At 50.3% G+C, this 13977-nt stretch overlaps 7 protein-coding genes across 7 annotated transcripts; 3 read left to right on the forward strand and 4 right to left on the reverse strand.

The window, feature by feature from the left end:
- Nucleotides 1–70: 70 nt before the first annotated feature.
- On the reverse strand, nt 71–919 carry PSV08DRAFT_352061 (isoprenoid synthase domain-containing protein; the record flags this gene model as incomplete). Its single annotated transcript, XM_014223008.1, has 2 exons — nt 71–555; nt 631–919. 2 exons carry the CDS (start codon nt 917–919, stop codon nt 71–73), a joined length of 774 nt encoding a protein of 257 aa, XP_014078483.1.
- Nucleotides 920–2125: 1206 nt separating this feature from the next.
- Nucleotides 2126–3974, forward strand: PSV08DRAFT_391343 (cytochrome P450). The gene is made up of 3 exons (XM_014223009.2): nt 2126–2340; nt 2387–3659; nt 3720–3974. Exons 1-3 carry the CDS (start codon nt 2138–2140, stop codon nt 3834–3836), a joined length of 1593 nt encoding a protein of 530 aa, XP_014078484.2. The 5' UTR covers nt 2126–2137; the 3' UTR covers nt 3837–3974.
- Nucleotides 3975–4031: 57 nt separating this feature from the next.
- Nucleotides 4032–4870, reverse strand: PSV08DRAFT_302666 (formyl transferase). Its single transcript, XM_014223010.2, has 2 exons — nt 4703–4870; nt 4032–4649 (listed from the first exon to the last, which is right to left on the reverse strand). Exons 1-2 carry the CDS (start codon nt 4825–4827, stop codon nt 4124–4126), a joined length of 651 nt encoding a protein of 216 aa, XP_014078485.1. The 5' UTR covers nt 4828–4870; the 3' UTR covers nt 4032–4123.
- Nucleotides 4871–4996: 126 nt separating this feature from the next.
- Nucleotides 4997–6871, reverse strand: PSV08DRAFT_203551 (acyl-CoA N-acyltransferase). Its single transcript, XM_014223011.1, has 2 exons — nt 6735–6871; nt 4997–6657 (listed from the first exon to the last, which is right to left on the reverse strand). Exons 1-2 carry the CDS (start codon nt 6754–6756, stop codon nt 5138–5140), a joined length of 1542 nt encoding a protein of 513 aa, XP_014078486.1. The 5' UTR covers nt 6757–6871; the 3' UTR covers nt 4997–5137.
- Nucleotides 6872–7025: 154 nt separating this feature from the next.
- On the forward strand, nt 7026–9010 carry PSV08DRAFT_362678 (Zinc/iron permease). Its single transcript, XM_066093031.1, has 3 exons — nt 7026–7252; nt 7304–8380; nt 8439–9010. The coding sequence occupies exons 1-3, from the start codon at nt 7200–7202 to the stop codon at nt 8629–8631; spliced, it is 1323 nt and encodes a 440-aa protein (XP_065948986.1). The 5' UTR covers nt 7026–7199; the 3' UTR covers nt 8632–9010.
- A 23-nt stretch (nt 9011–9033) lies between these two features.
- On the reverse strand, nt 9034–10984 carry PSV08DRAFT_410101 (uncharacterized protein). The gene is made up of 4 exons (XM_066093846.1): nt 10501–10984; nt 10154–10442; nt 9843–10094; nt 9034–9790 (listed from the first exon to the last, which is right to left on the reverse strand). Exons 1-4 carry the CDS (start codon nt 10743–10745, stop codon nt 9434–9436), a joined length of 1143 nt encoding a protein of 380 aa, XP_065948987.1. The 5' UTR covers nt 10746–10984; the 3' UTR covers nt 9034–9433.
- A 586-nt stretch (nt 10985–11570) lies between these two features.
- PSV08DRAFT_362680 (uncharacterized protein) lies at nt 11571–13761 on the forward strand (the record flags this gene model as incomplete). The annotated part of the gene is made up of 4 exons (XM_014223014.1): nt 11571–11717; nt 11775–12049; nt 12096–13329; nt 13383–13761. The coding sequence occupies 4 exons, from the start codon at nt 11571–11573 to the stop codon at nt 13617–13619; spliced, it is 1893 nt and encodes a 630-aa protein (XP_014078489.1). The 3' UTR covers nt 13620–13761.
- Between the last annotated feature and the right edge of the window lie 216 nt (nt 13762–13977).

Here is a 13977-nt window from a genome sequence, read left to right on the forward strand (position 1 = left end):
ATCCAATGTATCTCTGACTATCAAGCGAAAATTCCACATTGGCCTCAACCCAATCCAGCATGCCCAGTGCTTATTCTTTGAGCACTCGATCTTGCTCTGTATCTTTGAACGTCGGGAGATTAATGCAATCATTGATCAGGGAAAAGAAGAGATCGCGATACATTTTTCCCATGGCATCCATTGCCTCCTGCACGCCCCTTCCTCTTTCACGTAGCACAACGTCGACGAAGTTACAGGTGACGCTTTTCTGGCCACCAAACTGCTCAATATTGTAACTGTAAATGTCGTTGGCAATTCCAATAAGGTCAGTGGTAGTGATTGTCATCCTTTGGATGACTTCGTAGTCAATCATATCATCTGAAAGATGAAATTGGATGCAAACGAAGTCCATCAAAGGCACCATCCCAAGATTGCGTCGACGGAGATTGGAATGCTCGCTACGATTGCACAGGCGGCCTGTCTCACGATCTTGGGTTTCTTCTACAACCGAATCGAGATAGCCTATAAAATGGCGGACGAACAGATCCCTCGTGTTGGGAGGAGGCTCGAGTATGTCTAGAACATTGTTCCATCATCTGATCGAATTTTAGGAAGTCAGATAAACATTCACTGCGTAGACTCACAATCTACACATGTTCTCCAGAACTCCGTCATCGGACGATTTGTAACTAGGATCTGATAGGATGCGCTTCAAATTCGCAACCTGACTTTCATTCTCAAGCAATGATCGGTTATCAGTGAGATCGTCAATAACCCAAAAGAAGTGCATCAAATCTGAGACAAGCCTGAAATGATCTGCATCAGAGCGTCTGTAAGCCCAAGCAATTAGTGTCATGACCCCGTATCTGACGAACTTTTCCATTTTCTTCTCAGACATGCTCTTGGAGCTTTTGATCCAATCGAGAGACTCAATCTCCATCCTCTTAAGAGGATGGGCAACAGATTTGCATGGTCATTCTTGGTTTGTTCCTCTCAACAATGATAGTAGAAGTAAGTCAGGAAGTTGGAGAAGGACTGTTTCATGAAGGGAGCATCCCTGGGGACCGCATATACTAGTTGCGAGTGACATCACTGATCGAAGAACTGAAGTAGTATCATGAGGAAAATGTACACAATGCATGATCGCACAGCAATACAAGTCACATAGAGTCATAAATATAGCAGATAAGCACCAATATTGATTTTTGGTTTTCTAAGGAAGCATATCGCATGTCGTGCAGCCTTGGGAACAATCAATTCATTCATATGGGACTCTGAAATTGAATCGATTGATCAGTGAGCGCCTGCAAGAGGACTATCTTGTCTATCACGGGGTCTTGTCAATAAGAGTTACCACATTATTACAACATGATGTTTATATAATGACATGATTTAGTCTAGGGGGTATGTCTAATCAATTTTGGCTTTTATATCGTGATTGATTGATCCTCTAGCTGCCCACGATTTTGGGTTGTCTAAACGAAGCACATTAACCAAGAAAAAATAATCATGCGGCTCGGCAGATCGGTTGTTCGCCAGTCTGATACTATAATTAACTAGAAAGGGCAATTGGGAACTGCGGGAAAACAAAAAGAGAACTGTTGGAGCATTTGAGTCAACAATAACCTATGGTTTACTGTCGTTGTACTGCGCTTCCGGCAAATAACTGCAGTATTGTCGGCACTTGCAATGATAAGTTTGATATAAACAACTGGATAGATGATTAAGGAAAACAGAAGAGATGAACTGCCCTATCTTTACAGAAACTCGTAGCCCTCTTGGGGAACTGAAATTGCCCCACAAAAAATGTCCCTACTACGACATCGCAACTTTTAATAACGCCCATACCGCGTACTATATACATATTCAAATGACCAAACAAACAATGACACACCTATGAAGACTTCTAGTACGAATATAGATTTTATAACGCTTTTTGCGGTGACCATTGCTGTTGATATGGGCTGAGGTTTGGCGTGGTTTTATCCGGCTATTTAGTTCCCCAAGAGGTTCCACAAATTGGAAGGATTCTTGAGCTATTCCTATTTCTATTATTTAAGTTACATTCCTAATTTTGACTAATCAAACCAAGAATATTGGAGAACAAGGATCGTGTCATGTCCAGCGACCGTCATGCTAGCTCCCTCCAACAACGGCAATGACACTACTCTCTATGTTGGCTGAAATGAACTCTGGCTTGCCTCCCATTCCGCTGGGAGGCATCGCAATCGTGCTCCTAGTGTCGTTGATTCTCAAGTTTCGCAATGTAGGGACCCGTGACAAAGACATGCCACCAGGCCCAAAAACGAAGCCTATTCTGGGGAACGCTCTGGATTTTCCAAATAGTTTTCCTCACATCAAGTATGCGTTGATCTTTGTTAGTAGTTGTTTGAGCTCACAATTTTAGGTTTCTGGAATGGACTCGGCAGTATGGCGACATCTTTTCACTCAAGATATTTGATCATACTATAATCGTCATCTCTTCACCAGCAGCTGTGAAGCATGTACTCGAAACCAATGGCGCTCGTACTGGAAATCGGCCCCAATCCGTAATTGTCAACCGCGTAACAAGGGGCCAGAACATGTTCCTAGAAGACATGGAAAACCCGGTTTGGAGACGTGGCAGTCAACTTGTACGCAACTTTCTTACAAGGGACAACCTTGAGAAAGGGTTGAAAACTCAAGAAGACGAAATCTCGCAATGCATGCACGACATTTTGGAAGACCCAAAAAACTACTACCGCCACGTTAACCGCACAACAGCATCAGTCATACTTACGAACGTCTATGGCGTACGTGTAGCCAAATATGAAGGCTCAGTTGCAGAGACATACTTCCTGGGAATCAATCTTTTTAGTGAATGTCTGGCCCCTGGTGCACACCCTCCAGTCGATCTTTTCTCGCCACTTCAATATGTACCCAAGCGATGGGCATATTGGAAACGGCTTGCGGACTCAGCGCGTGCCGTTAGGGATGGGCTATATGGTTCGCTATATGCGCAATGCGAGAGGGCAGTCGAGAGCAAGAATTTCACCGGATGTCACATGGAATCACTGGTATCGGATCAGGCCAAATTAGGCATGACTCGAGATGAGATCGTTGGCATAGGCGCGGTTCTGATGGACGCTGGAGTGAAAACAACTGCGACTTTTATTCACTCCTTTATCATCGCACTAATCAACTACCCCGAAATTCAGAGGAAAGCCCAACAAGAGATCGATACAGTTGTGGGTCCTGATCGCTGGCCAAAGCTGAAGGACTACGAAAATGTCCCGTACATTCGCGCCATCGTTGACGAAGTCATCCGATTCAAACCGTCGGCCCCAGTTGCTATTCCCCATGTTAGTACCGCAGAACTGCATTACAAAGGTTATCGTATTCCAAAAGGCTCTACAATATTCCTGAATGTGCACGGTATCGCACATGATCCAGATTTCTTCGATCACCCCGAGGAATTCAGACCCGAAAGATTCCTTGAGACTGAGTTTGGCACGAAACCGGGGGTCGACGCGACAGGGTATCGGAACAACTTTATATTCGGAGCTGGTCGCAGAGCATGTCCAGGAGAGGCACTGGCACGCCAGAACATGGCACTGACCATAATGAACTTTCTTTGGGCATTTGACTTCAAGAAAGATGATTCAGGGACCGGCGGGTACGACCTTGATTCATATGAAAGGGTAAGCATCCAAAGATCCAGTCGAATTGTACACAACGCTGACATTTGTTGAAAACTGAAGCCTGGAATCGAGCTGGCACCGAAGGAATTCACATGTGACGTGCTCCCCCGATCAGCGGAGAAGGCAGAGATGATTAGAAATAGGATGGTAAATGCGTACGGGAGCACCCAATTGTAGGTAGGGGTTAATATAGGGATATACCGAGCGTGGGTAGTCGTAGGGAAGAGGTACTCTATCTATGCTTAGGCGTAGGGAGTGTCGGACCACAAGTCTTGCCATGGAGGAGGCGAGCTGGACTTTGTTAAATACGGGAAGTTTCTTTGACATCAAATGCCAAAAACTCCTTCCCCACGTATCTCAGAACGTTGAAAAGGAATTGAGATTTGTTACTGAATTGTCGCGCCATATTTTCATCCTAACATTCTACATCTTGGGTATCATACATCCATCCCATAACCTCCCCTTCACTCTCCCCGCCCAATCTTCTCCAGCGTCTTCCTCGTCCCCTCTACGATAGCCCCGTGCTCCACAGCATGAATCCTCTCCTCCAGCGCCTCCAAACTCTCTCCTTCCCTTAGCTCCACTTCCTTCGTTAATACTGGCTCACCAGCGTCCACCTCGGCAATCACCTCGTGAATCATGACACCCGTTCTTTTCAGCCCCTCCTCTTTTCCCGCTTTCCACGCCCGCTCAATCGCACCTGCTCCAGCAAACTCGCCGGGCAGCGCGGGGTGCAGGTTTATGATTTTGATGTTGGCGGCGGCGATGGGGGTGAGGAAAGATGGCGTGACAATGTGCATCCAACCAGCGCATACAATGAGGTCAGGGCGCGGCTTCGAGTCTAGAATGATTTTCGCGAGGTCGGCGTCATATTGTTCGCGGGCTGTGTCAATGGCGTCTGGGTGCTTCTTCTTGTATGGAACGAGGTTGTGGTATGTTGTTGGTATTGAGGCTTTGGCAGCGCGTTCGAGGCCGTATGCTGCTTTGCGGCTGTGAATACGTGTTAGCTAGGCTTGAATCAGCAGATACAGGTGCTTGCATACTTTGATATGACGTGTGTTATGCGAGTGTTTGGTAGCGCTCCAGATGCACATGCGTCGATGAGGGCCTGCAGATTGGAGCCATTGCCTGAGATGAGAACGGTGAGGTTGAATTGTCGGTCTGGCATTGTGGACGTGGGGTTGTGTGACTTCTAAGTAGTGGTGTTGTTTGTATATCTTCCAAGTCGTGATGCTGGTCGTGTGAATGTTCAGTCTCCCAAAATTTGGGCGTGGGGTAGGTTGCCCCGCGCGGAGATTAGTCTGCAATCGCCGGACGTATGGTCTGCCGTATTTGGGAGCACTTGTGAAAGAGTGATATCAATGGGTATGCTGTCCAAGTCATTATCAACTATTCTAGTCTGCGATTCCCTAGATAGGGTTGAATCATGTCCAAAGCACCAGGTACCATAACTCAAATCCTAACATCCGACTAACTCTTTACGACCTCATTCTCTTTGAGCTCGCAACAGACGCTTCTTCCATGTCCTCCCACTCGTCATCCTCATCATCCTCAAGCACAACTGCTCGTTTCCTCTTACCCCTCGCGCCAGCTGGCAAGGCAGATGTGGTGTCAGCTGCCAGGTTTTGGCGCTTCTCTAGTCCCTCTAGACGCTCCTCAAACTCCTCTTGCTGGCTGTCAACTGCAGACTCTAGCTTCTCGACGCGCTCGGCGCTATCCTCCATTTGATCCAAAGCGTCGGCATTCTGGCTGTAAATACGGTGCTTCAGGGCTAGACGCCAGAAGTAGTATCTTCTATCGTTTTCATTGCTCGATTTCGCTTTGCGTGTGATACGTGACCGAGTGCGGTGGTTTGGAGGAATGGTTGATAACAGATGCAACTCGACCATTCTGTAGAATTGCCTGCTCACAATCTTTGTTTCTTTTCGGAGTTCTTCGAGATCTGTTCCGTTGCCAAGAATTTGATCTTGCGGGACAGGCGAGTCTTTCTTTAAGGATTCTGGGGGCAGATTTGAAGCAACCGATAGGTTCTGAAATGCAGGCAAAGTGCGAAGATACGTAATATCACTGTAGTCTCGCATTGCATCGAACGCCTCACTTGGATCCTCTACGGGAATCTCGTAGATGAAGGGTTTGGATACTAGATCATGGAAAATAGTGTCATAAAGCCGGCTTCCAAGCGATTGGCCTTGGTATGGAGGAATGACGAGAAATTGTGAGATGCGTTCTCTTGACGGTGTTTGGAGAAGGTCGAGCTTGTCCGTGAAGAGGAAAGTCTCGGGGTCCTGGTGTAGACGAGGTGGCGTGTACTTGCCAGTCTCGCCACTATTGCTTTCAGCAGGCGATGGCAGCTGCTTTGTAGCTCGCGCAATCTCAAATGTGGGGAAGATCCAAGAACGATAGGTTGTGGAGAAACCAGCGAGCGTGTAAGGTGAGAGTGTCTTGTCTTCCAGCGGTGTCACCTCGTACAGTAGATATAGTGTCCAACGATCCAGAGTCTCCTCATCATCCAGGCCATCTGTTGTAGCGCCTTCGATAAAAAGTATCGCTAAGATTCTCATGTTTGTCCAGATGCTCCGCGCCTCGGTATCTGTCATGGAGGCCTTCCATATCTCGTAATGCTTTCCGTATAGAGTAAATGTATTGGCGAGCTCGCCAGGCGGCTTCCAGTCGGCCGGAGTCGCGCTCGCAGCATCACCAATAGAATCTGGGAGGTACTCGCGGAACAGCTCTGGTGATAGGTTGACCTGGTTCAGATCCGGAGAAATCTTCTTGAGGTCAAGTTCTTGGTCAAAGGAGATTTTCAGCTTTGGCTTCAGGTCGTTGGCGCGGAAATCTAGTTCAATGCTGGGATTCTTGTACCCCGCAATGGTTTCATTCTCCTCGATGAGGGTGTATGTGTAGCTTGGGTTGAAGGATTCGAGAATGCGCTCAGGGCCGTCCTCGTTGGCTGTGCGGTAAAGATTAAGGTGGAAACATTCGTTTGAGTTGGTAACCCCTAGAGAGCGTTAGTACGAGAGTTATGCAAGCTGTCATGACCACTATCGTGTGTAGCCTTTTGGACGAAGCACGTACATTCATCCAGATCAAGCGCCATCGCGATAGTGTGTGGTTTTGAGTCGCAGAAACAATGACCTGGTTACGCTCAGCAGATACTAAACGGCCTCGCGATGTGCTGTTAACAGTATCCCCAAGTGAGAGGGAGTAGGTGTACTGGGCAGTTTGCGCGCAAAGTGGTAGACAACTAGCGCGACGGGAGACGCGTCTAGCTCAGCCCTACGCCATGACAGCCGCCCCTGCGCCTTGCCGGCCAGTGTGGAACCCAAGCCCTCAAGAAAGTTGCGGCTACGTCCACGACAACAGACCACACCGCCCACACCAACCCACCCCCCACTACTGACACGGCCGACTGCTCGAGGGGCATGGGCAGTGTTGATTGAAACGCTGAAACTGTTCGCTCTTTTTTTCTTTTGCATAGCAGGCGCATCCTTCTCTTCGCCCCTCCGCTATTAGGGAGAGGACATTCCATACATTGTCAAAATGTGGGACGGACTCTTCATGTTGCTCGCGCTGAGCACGGTAATGGGCATTGCGTACGTAGATGTATTGACGGTATCATAGAATTGTCATACTAATGGTTCCAGCTCATTTCTTGCCGGCATCCTTCCTCTCTCCTTTAACCTGTCCACCCGCCAACTGCGCACCATGACTCTCCTTGGCACCGGTGTGCTAGTGGGAACATCGCTGATCGTTATCATTCCCGAGGGCATTGAGACCATGTACAGTGCGGGAATGAAGACGCATGCGCACTCGCGTAGTGTGCGCAGTGTGGCCCAGCCTGCCATTCTATCAGCGAGGAGTCTGCAAGGAGACCTACTACACGCGCCCGAGTTTCCCGCATGGAAGAGGGCAGACCAGGTAGAAACAAAGAACCTTGGCGGAGCCGTTGAATTGCAGATGAACAAGGCCAAGTATACACGGCAGACGGAGAAGCCTACCGATGACCCACATCCACAAAAGGGAGGAGACGACGATTCTACAGAAGGCCACAAGGAGGGACACACTCGTGTCCACGCACCCGAGGATGAGGAAAAGCCCCATGGCCATGCTGAGGCCGGCCATGACGACGGATCGAGCCCGCATGCATACATTGGAGTCGCGTTGATCCTCGGCTACATTCTCATGTTCCTGGTCGAACATCTCCCAGAAGCCTTGGCCTCTGGACAGCCCGAATACCAGCCCATGCATATCTCTCTTTCTAACCTGGCGCGCGGACCGCACAATTCCTCTTCGTTGAGCGTGAATGGAATGGGCATGCAGAGCGCGGCTGTTACGCCCCTGGCTACACCAGGGCTTCCCCCACCACCTACCAAGAAGACGCCAGCAGCCACCATTGGTCTCGTAGTCCACGCCTGTGCTGACGGAATCGCTCTGGGTGCTTCGTCGACCGCTGAGTCCACATCACTGTCCCTGGTCATCTTCTTTGCTATTATGCTCCACAAGGCGCCTGCTGCATTTGGTCTTACATCTGTTCTCCTCAAACAAGGCCTATCCAAGCGCAAGGCGCGAACTCACCTCGCCTTCTTCAGCTTAGCAGCTCCCGTTGGTGCTCTAGCTACCTGGACTATTGTCCATATATTCGGACGCAACCACCTGGGAGGCGAAGAGGGACTGACGTGGGCAACGGGCTGGGTACTCTGCTTCTCTGGAGGAACTTTTCTGTAAGCTCAATTGCCGCTTGCTCTGTATATACATTTTCGCTAACAGTACGCGTGACAGATATGTCGCTATGCACTCTATGGCCGATGCAACCGCCTCGCAACACGCCCATGAAGATCCGACTGCAAACGGCTACATGGAAGCCTACTCTGGATCCAACCGCATGTCCAAGACAGACGTCAGCATCGTCATGCTTGGCATGCTACTTCCCCTCATCACGCAAATAGGCCATGCTCATTCCCACGGCCATTAGCATCCTGCCTTCTTTTTTCTTAAATTGCATACACTGGCGTTTCGCATAACAATTGCTCTCTCATGCTACTTCCACAACATGGTTGTTAGATAAGCGCGCATAGGTCCACCATGATACCACAATTCTGACGTTTTGTCTGTATTACGCTACCTTGTTCCGCATTTTTCTGTTGTTTCCTTTTGCCAATCAAGATGGAAGTTTCCAATGCTGTCATCACGTGATCAAGTTTCGCGCGCCTTTTCTCCAAACAGCCATAGCTCATATTCAATGCCTGTACTTATCGACAAACAAATTAGATGACTGGCTCTTGGTAAACATGCCAAGACGAACAATGCGTATCCTGTAAACAGCAACACAAACACTAGTCAATCTCACGTATGAACCCATAACCAGACTCAGAAGTAGACCCCAACAATATCGTACACGTTGTCATTCCTAAGCTATAGAGACTCAACAGGAACAAAGACATCCATCTATACGTATATTTGTATTCGTTTCTTTATTCATTGAACCCATATCTCATAACTCGGACTAGCTAACTCAGTCTTCCGTAACCGTAATGAACCCGAGATAGTCCACCATAGACACCGTGCCCTGATGAACTCCGAATTCCCACTTTTTTGCGGATATAACCCGATAACTTGAACGAACTAACATGCTGAAGGCCCTAGCCTATATGTCTCTATCATGATAAATGGCAGATGTCCATAGGCCAGAACTCTTCGTTACACAGATCCACGTCGCCTTACAATGCCACATACGGCTCGGCGAAGGGAGCATACATCTAGGCGGATGCAACCACCTAAGCTGCGGTGGTGGTAGCAGGAGGGTTCTCGACGACCTTCTCAGGGGTTGCGTTGGTGGTAGTGGCCTCGGTGGTAGGGGCCTCGCTCTCAGCGGACGCGTCTGGTGCATCGTCCTCCTTGCCGGGTGAGTCGATCGCGACCTTAACGGCGATCTCACGGCCCTCAATCTCCTTGCCGTTCATCTCGGCACACGCCTTTTGTTGGAGCTCCTCGGAGCCGAGGGTAACGAAACCGAAACCACGGCCCTTGCGAGGCTCACCACGAGCCTGGAGCTTTTTGACCATGAAGCGGGGGATGGGGCGGAGGGCGATCTTGGCCTGGGTAGGTGAGTAGTCCTTGAAAATCTCGAGAAGCTGCAGTTTTGTAAGTATAGGCCCAAAAACTCGGGTTTCAGAGAACACGTACCCTATCCTCCTTCAGGTCATAAGGCAGGTTGGCAACCATGACCTTGGTCTTGGAGGGAACGCCATCCTCGGGAGGACCACGCTGCTTGCGCTCGCGGGGAGCAGCGGCCTTGTCGGCGCCCTTCTTTGCTGTAAGCGCTTCGTTCGTAGTCTCGGTGAGGGGAGCAACTTGGCCAGGTACATTTGTAGGAGTAGATTCGGCAGGAGCTTCAGTGGAGGGCTCGGCTGGCTCGGCGCCCTCGGCGTCGGTCTTCTTGACAAGCATGATTAGTTTGTGTCCACGAGTATACAGTCATTACGGTCTGTACTTACAGCACGTCCTCCACGTCCGGCACGGCCACCACGGCCACGTCCGCGGCCACGTCCGCGGGTGGAGGTGCGGCGGCGAGCCTCGCCGGTGTTGCCTTCGGCTCCGCTGCCAGCTCCCTCAGCGTGGGCCTCGGGGGTGCGGGCAAGCTGGATGGAGACCTTGCGGTCGAGGATGGCCTTGCCGTTGAGCTCAGCAATAGCACGCTCAGCCTCGGAGGGGGTAGAGAGGGCAACAAAGGCGTAGCCGACGGGGCGCGAGGTGCGCGGGTTGGTGGGGATGGTCGTGGACTCGCTGGACAGCGTGTTAGCTTGAGATGGTGGCGTCATGTGGAGAAGGCGGGCCCACATACACCAAGTAGTCCTTGAAGAAGTCCTTCAACTCCCCCTCGGTGGTCGCATACGCGAGGTTTCCAATGTAAAGTCGCCTGCCCTCGGCGGCGCTCGCACGCACAGCCTCGTCCTCGGCTGCGGTGGGCTGCTGGGCGCCGGTGCTCTCCGTGGTGGTGGTAGTAGTAGCGGGTGCGGGAGCGGTGTTGTCGGTGGTGAGGGAGGTGGTGGCCATCTGGGCGGTGACACTGTCGACAGGTGCGGACATTTTTGCTGAAGTTTTAAGGGTTGACGAACACGAGTAAAGAATCGAACGTGTAGAGTGACTGGGGAAACTTGGAGTCCTGGTAAACCGGCAAAGGTAACCTTGAACAGCAGTGGATTATTGAAGTATTGATGGGATTGTCGAACCGCCTGTTGGTGGAACTGTTGACGAGGGGGGTGTGGAGTGGGTAGCTACGAGCCCGGGGAAGGTTGAGAGAGGATTGGGTTGATGGAGTGCTTGGTTGGTCTCTGTTGTTTGACTTGATGGGGAGGGAAGGGAGCAGGGCTGCGGGCCTGGGCAGATTATTTTGAAGAGAGGGCGGCCATGGGGCTTGTCCCGAAGCGGCAGTCGAAGCGGCCCACTCGCGCCACTGCTTAGTTGCGCCACATATGCATGTGCATGCTAAAGGGAGGGAGGAGCATCTGGCGTGTTGTTTCTGTGGCATCTCTGAAGTTGTGCGTACATGCAAAATCTACGGGCATGGACTTGTCTATCTAATGACTGGCTTGCATATGCAGGTCGTGTGTGCATACTTACTACGACACAGGCGCTGCTTAGCTAATGCGCCTTGCACCTATGCTGGTAGCTGGCGCCACACACTCCAGCCCCCCTGCCCGCCTGCGCCACAGCTCAACGCCGACGACGCACCCAGCTGCCTCAGGCCCCACTGCCGCTAGAAGCCGATAGCAGCAAAAAGACCCGGCTGCCGTTGACGTGGCCGCTAGTGCACCGCTTCTTCATGCGACGGGTCCGGGGGGCCAGCCGTCAAATCTCACCCTCTCGACGAGTCTCCTTGAAGCTAGCCTCACCGTACCGCTCCCTGATGCCATGCCCGCCCTGCAGCAACCACGTCGCGCGCTGGTCGTCTACGGCTCCGAGACAGGCAATGCCCAAGATGTGGCCGAGGAAATGGGGAGGATCGCTGAGCGTCTGCGATTCGACACCGACGTTGCTGAGCTGAACGCCATCAGTCTTGTATGTCAGTCAATGGCCGTGCCAGTGCGTGCAGCAGGGCCTTGTTGACTCGAGTAGAAACAATTGTTGCAGCATGATGTTGTTTTGATTGCAATTTCCACCACGGGCCAGGGCGATCTGCCCCCAAACAGCCAAAAATTCTGGAGAGCCATTAGAAGCGCTCGCTTACGCCCGGGATGTCTGCATCAGATGAAGTTTGCCTCGTTTGGCCTGGGAGACACATCGTATCCCAAATACAACTGGGCTCACCGTAAACTCTATAATCGCCTCATTCAACTTGGAGCACAGGCGATATGTGACCGTGGTGAATCTGACGAACAGCACCCAGAGGGGTAGGTCATTCTCGCCGTACCCATACAATGTGTCTGACTTGTCCAGTATCGATGGCTCGTTCCTTCCCTGGTCTACCAAGCTTCGGCAACACCTCCTGCAAGCATATCCTCTTCCTGATGGTGTTGAACCAATACCAGATAATGTTCTGCTAGACCCAAAATGGTTGCTTGAAATTGCCGACGAGACATTGACATCTTCAACCAAGCCTGAAGTAAACGGCGACTCACCTGATATTCCACCATCAGACCTCCTCAAGGTTCTTGGTGGCTTTACTGCAAAGATTACGGGCAATGAACGCGTTACCCCTACGACTCACTGGCAAGATGTCCGACATGTCAAGTTTGAAATACCAGAGGTCCGCTCTTATGTCCCAGGCGATGTCCTTACCATATACCCCAAGAACTTTCCTTTGGATGTCTCCCATTTCCTGGAATGCATGGATTGGACCTCGATTGCCGATACCCCCCTACGCTTCGCTCCGTCCTCGCCGTCTACACCACCAACTGCAAACCTTCCCATTCGGGCCTTGGATTCCAACAGCACAGTAACTCTGCGTCAACTTCTCACCAACCATCTTGACATCATGTCAATCCCCCGCCGTTCCTTCTTCGCCCAACTCGCCCACTACACCACCGACGAATTCCACAAAGAGCGTCTCCTCGAATTTACAGATCCCCAGTATATTGACGAGCTCTACGATTACACGACGCGTCCGCGCCGCAGTATCCTGGAAGTACTACAAGAGTTTGAATCTGTCAAGATACCGTGGCGGCGAGTGTGTAGCATTATCCCCGTATTACGGGGAAGACAGTTTAGCATTGCCAGTGCAATGAACCCAACAGCAGAACTGGAAAGAAAAACCAAGATTGAGCTATTGATTGCGATTGTCAAGTATAAGACAGTCATCAAGAGAATCAGGCAGGGCGTAGCAACGAGATATATCGCTTCTTTCACACCCGGCCAAGAGATTACCGTTACCCTTTCGCAGGGAGGCTTGGGTGTGAGCAAGGAGGAGCTACAAAGACCCATCGTCATGGTCGGGCCCGGAACCGGCGTAGCACCGATGCGATCGCTAATCCACCAACGCATGTTATGGCGGGAAGAATTGAAGCAAGCACATAATGGAAACTTGCAAGACCAGGAGCACGACCAAGCAAAGGATCTACTATTCTTTGGCTGCAGAAACGCCGAGTCAGACTATTTTTTCAAGGACGAATGGGAGCAGTTGCAATCCAACGGCGTTCCACTAACAGTTTTTGCAGCCTTTTCTCGAGACCAGGTGAGTCACAGTCTCATTTTAGCTTCCTTTTCGTCCAACTAACATCTTTTCAGCGACAAAAAGTCTATGTGCAAGATCTCATCCGCCAGCAATCTGCCCTCATCTTCTCGCACCTCTACCATAAGTCTGGTATTATATATGTTTGTGGCTCTTCGGGCAAGATGCCTCAAGCAATCCGCGAAGCACTCATTGAAGGGTTCCAAGAGCATGGAAACTTGGATAGAGAAGGAGCAGAGGCGCACTTGGTGGGCATGGAAAAGGCTGGACGATATAGGCAGGAGACGTGGTAGAACTGGAACTGCTATTTGCCTACTGCTCATCTCTAACCGCCACTATTAGACTTTATAGCATGTTTGTGATATCAGAGCAAAAGGATAGAACTCCTAGTGGAATAGAATTAGAGTAAAAACATATCCCACAACAATGGTTCAGCAACAATGAGATGCAGTATACGAAAACGTTATGCACTATGCTCTGCAATAACATCCATTGTGCATATTCATTTGGCTTTCAACGAGTAAACTACAGAGCTTTCAAAAAGTGTTAAAATAAACTAACAAACTTACTCTTTGGGCGGGTATTAGTAGAGATAGTCGCATCTTTTTGTTCTCAAGGTAGGGGCCTATCTACTTCGCTAGAAAAGCTTTG

The sequence above is a fragment of the Bipolaris maydis genome, assembly GCF_028858645.1.
Source record: "Bipolaris maydis strain C4 unplaced genomic scaffold PSV08scaffold_8, whole genome shotgun sequence".
Lineage (NCBI taxonomy): Eukaryota > Fungi > Ascomycota > Dothideomycetes > Pleosporales > Pleosporaceae > Bipolaris > Bipolaris maydis.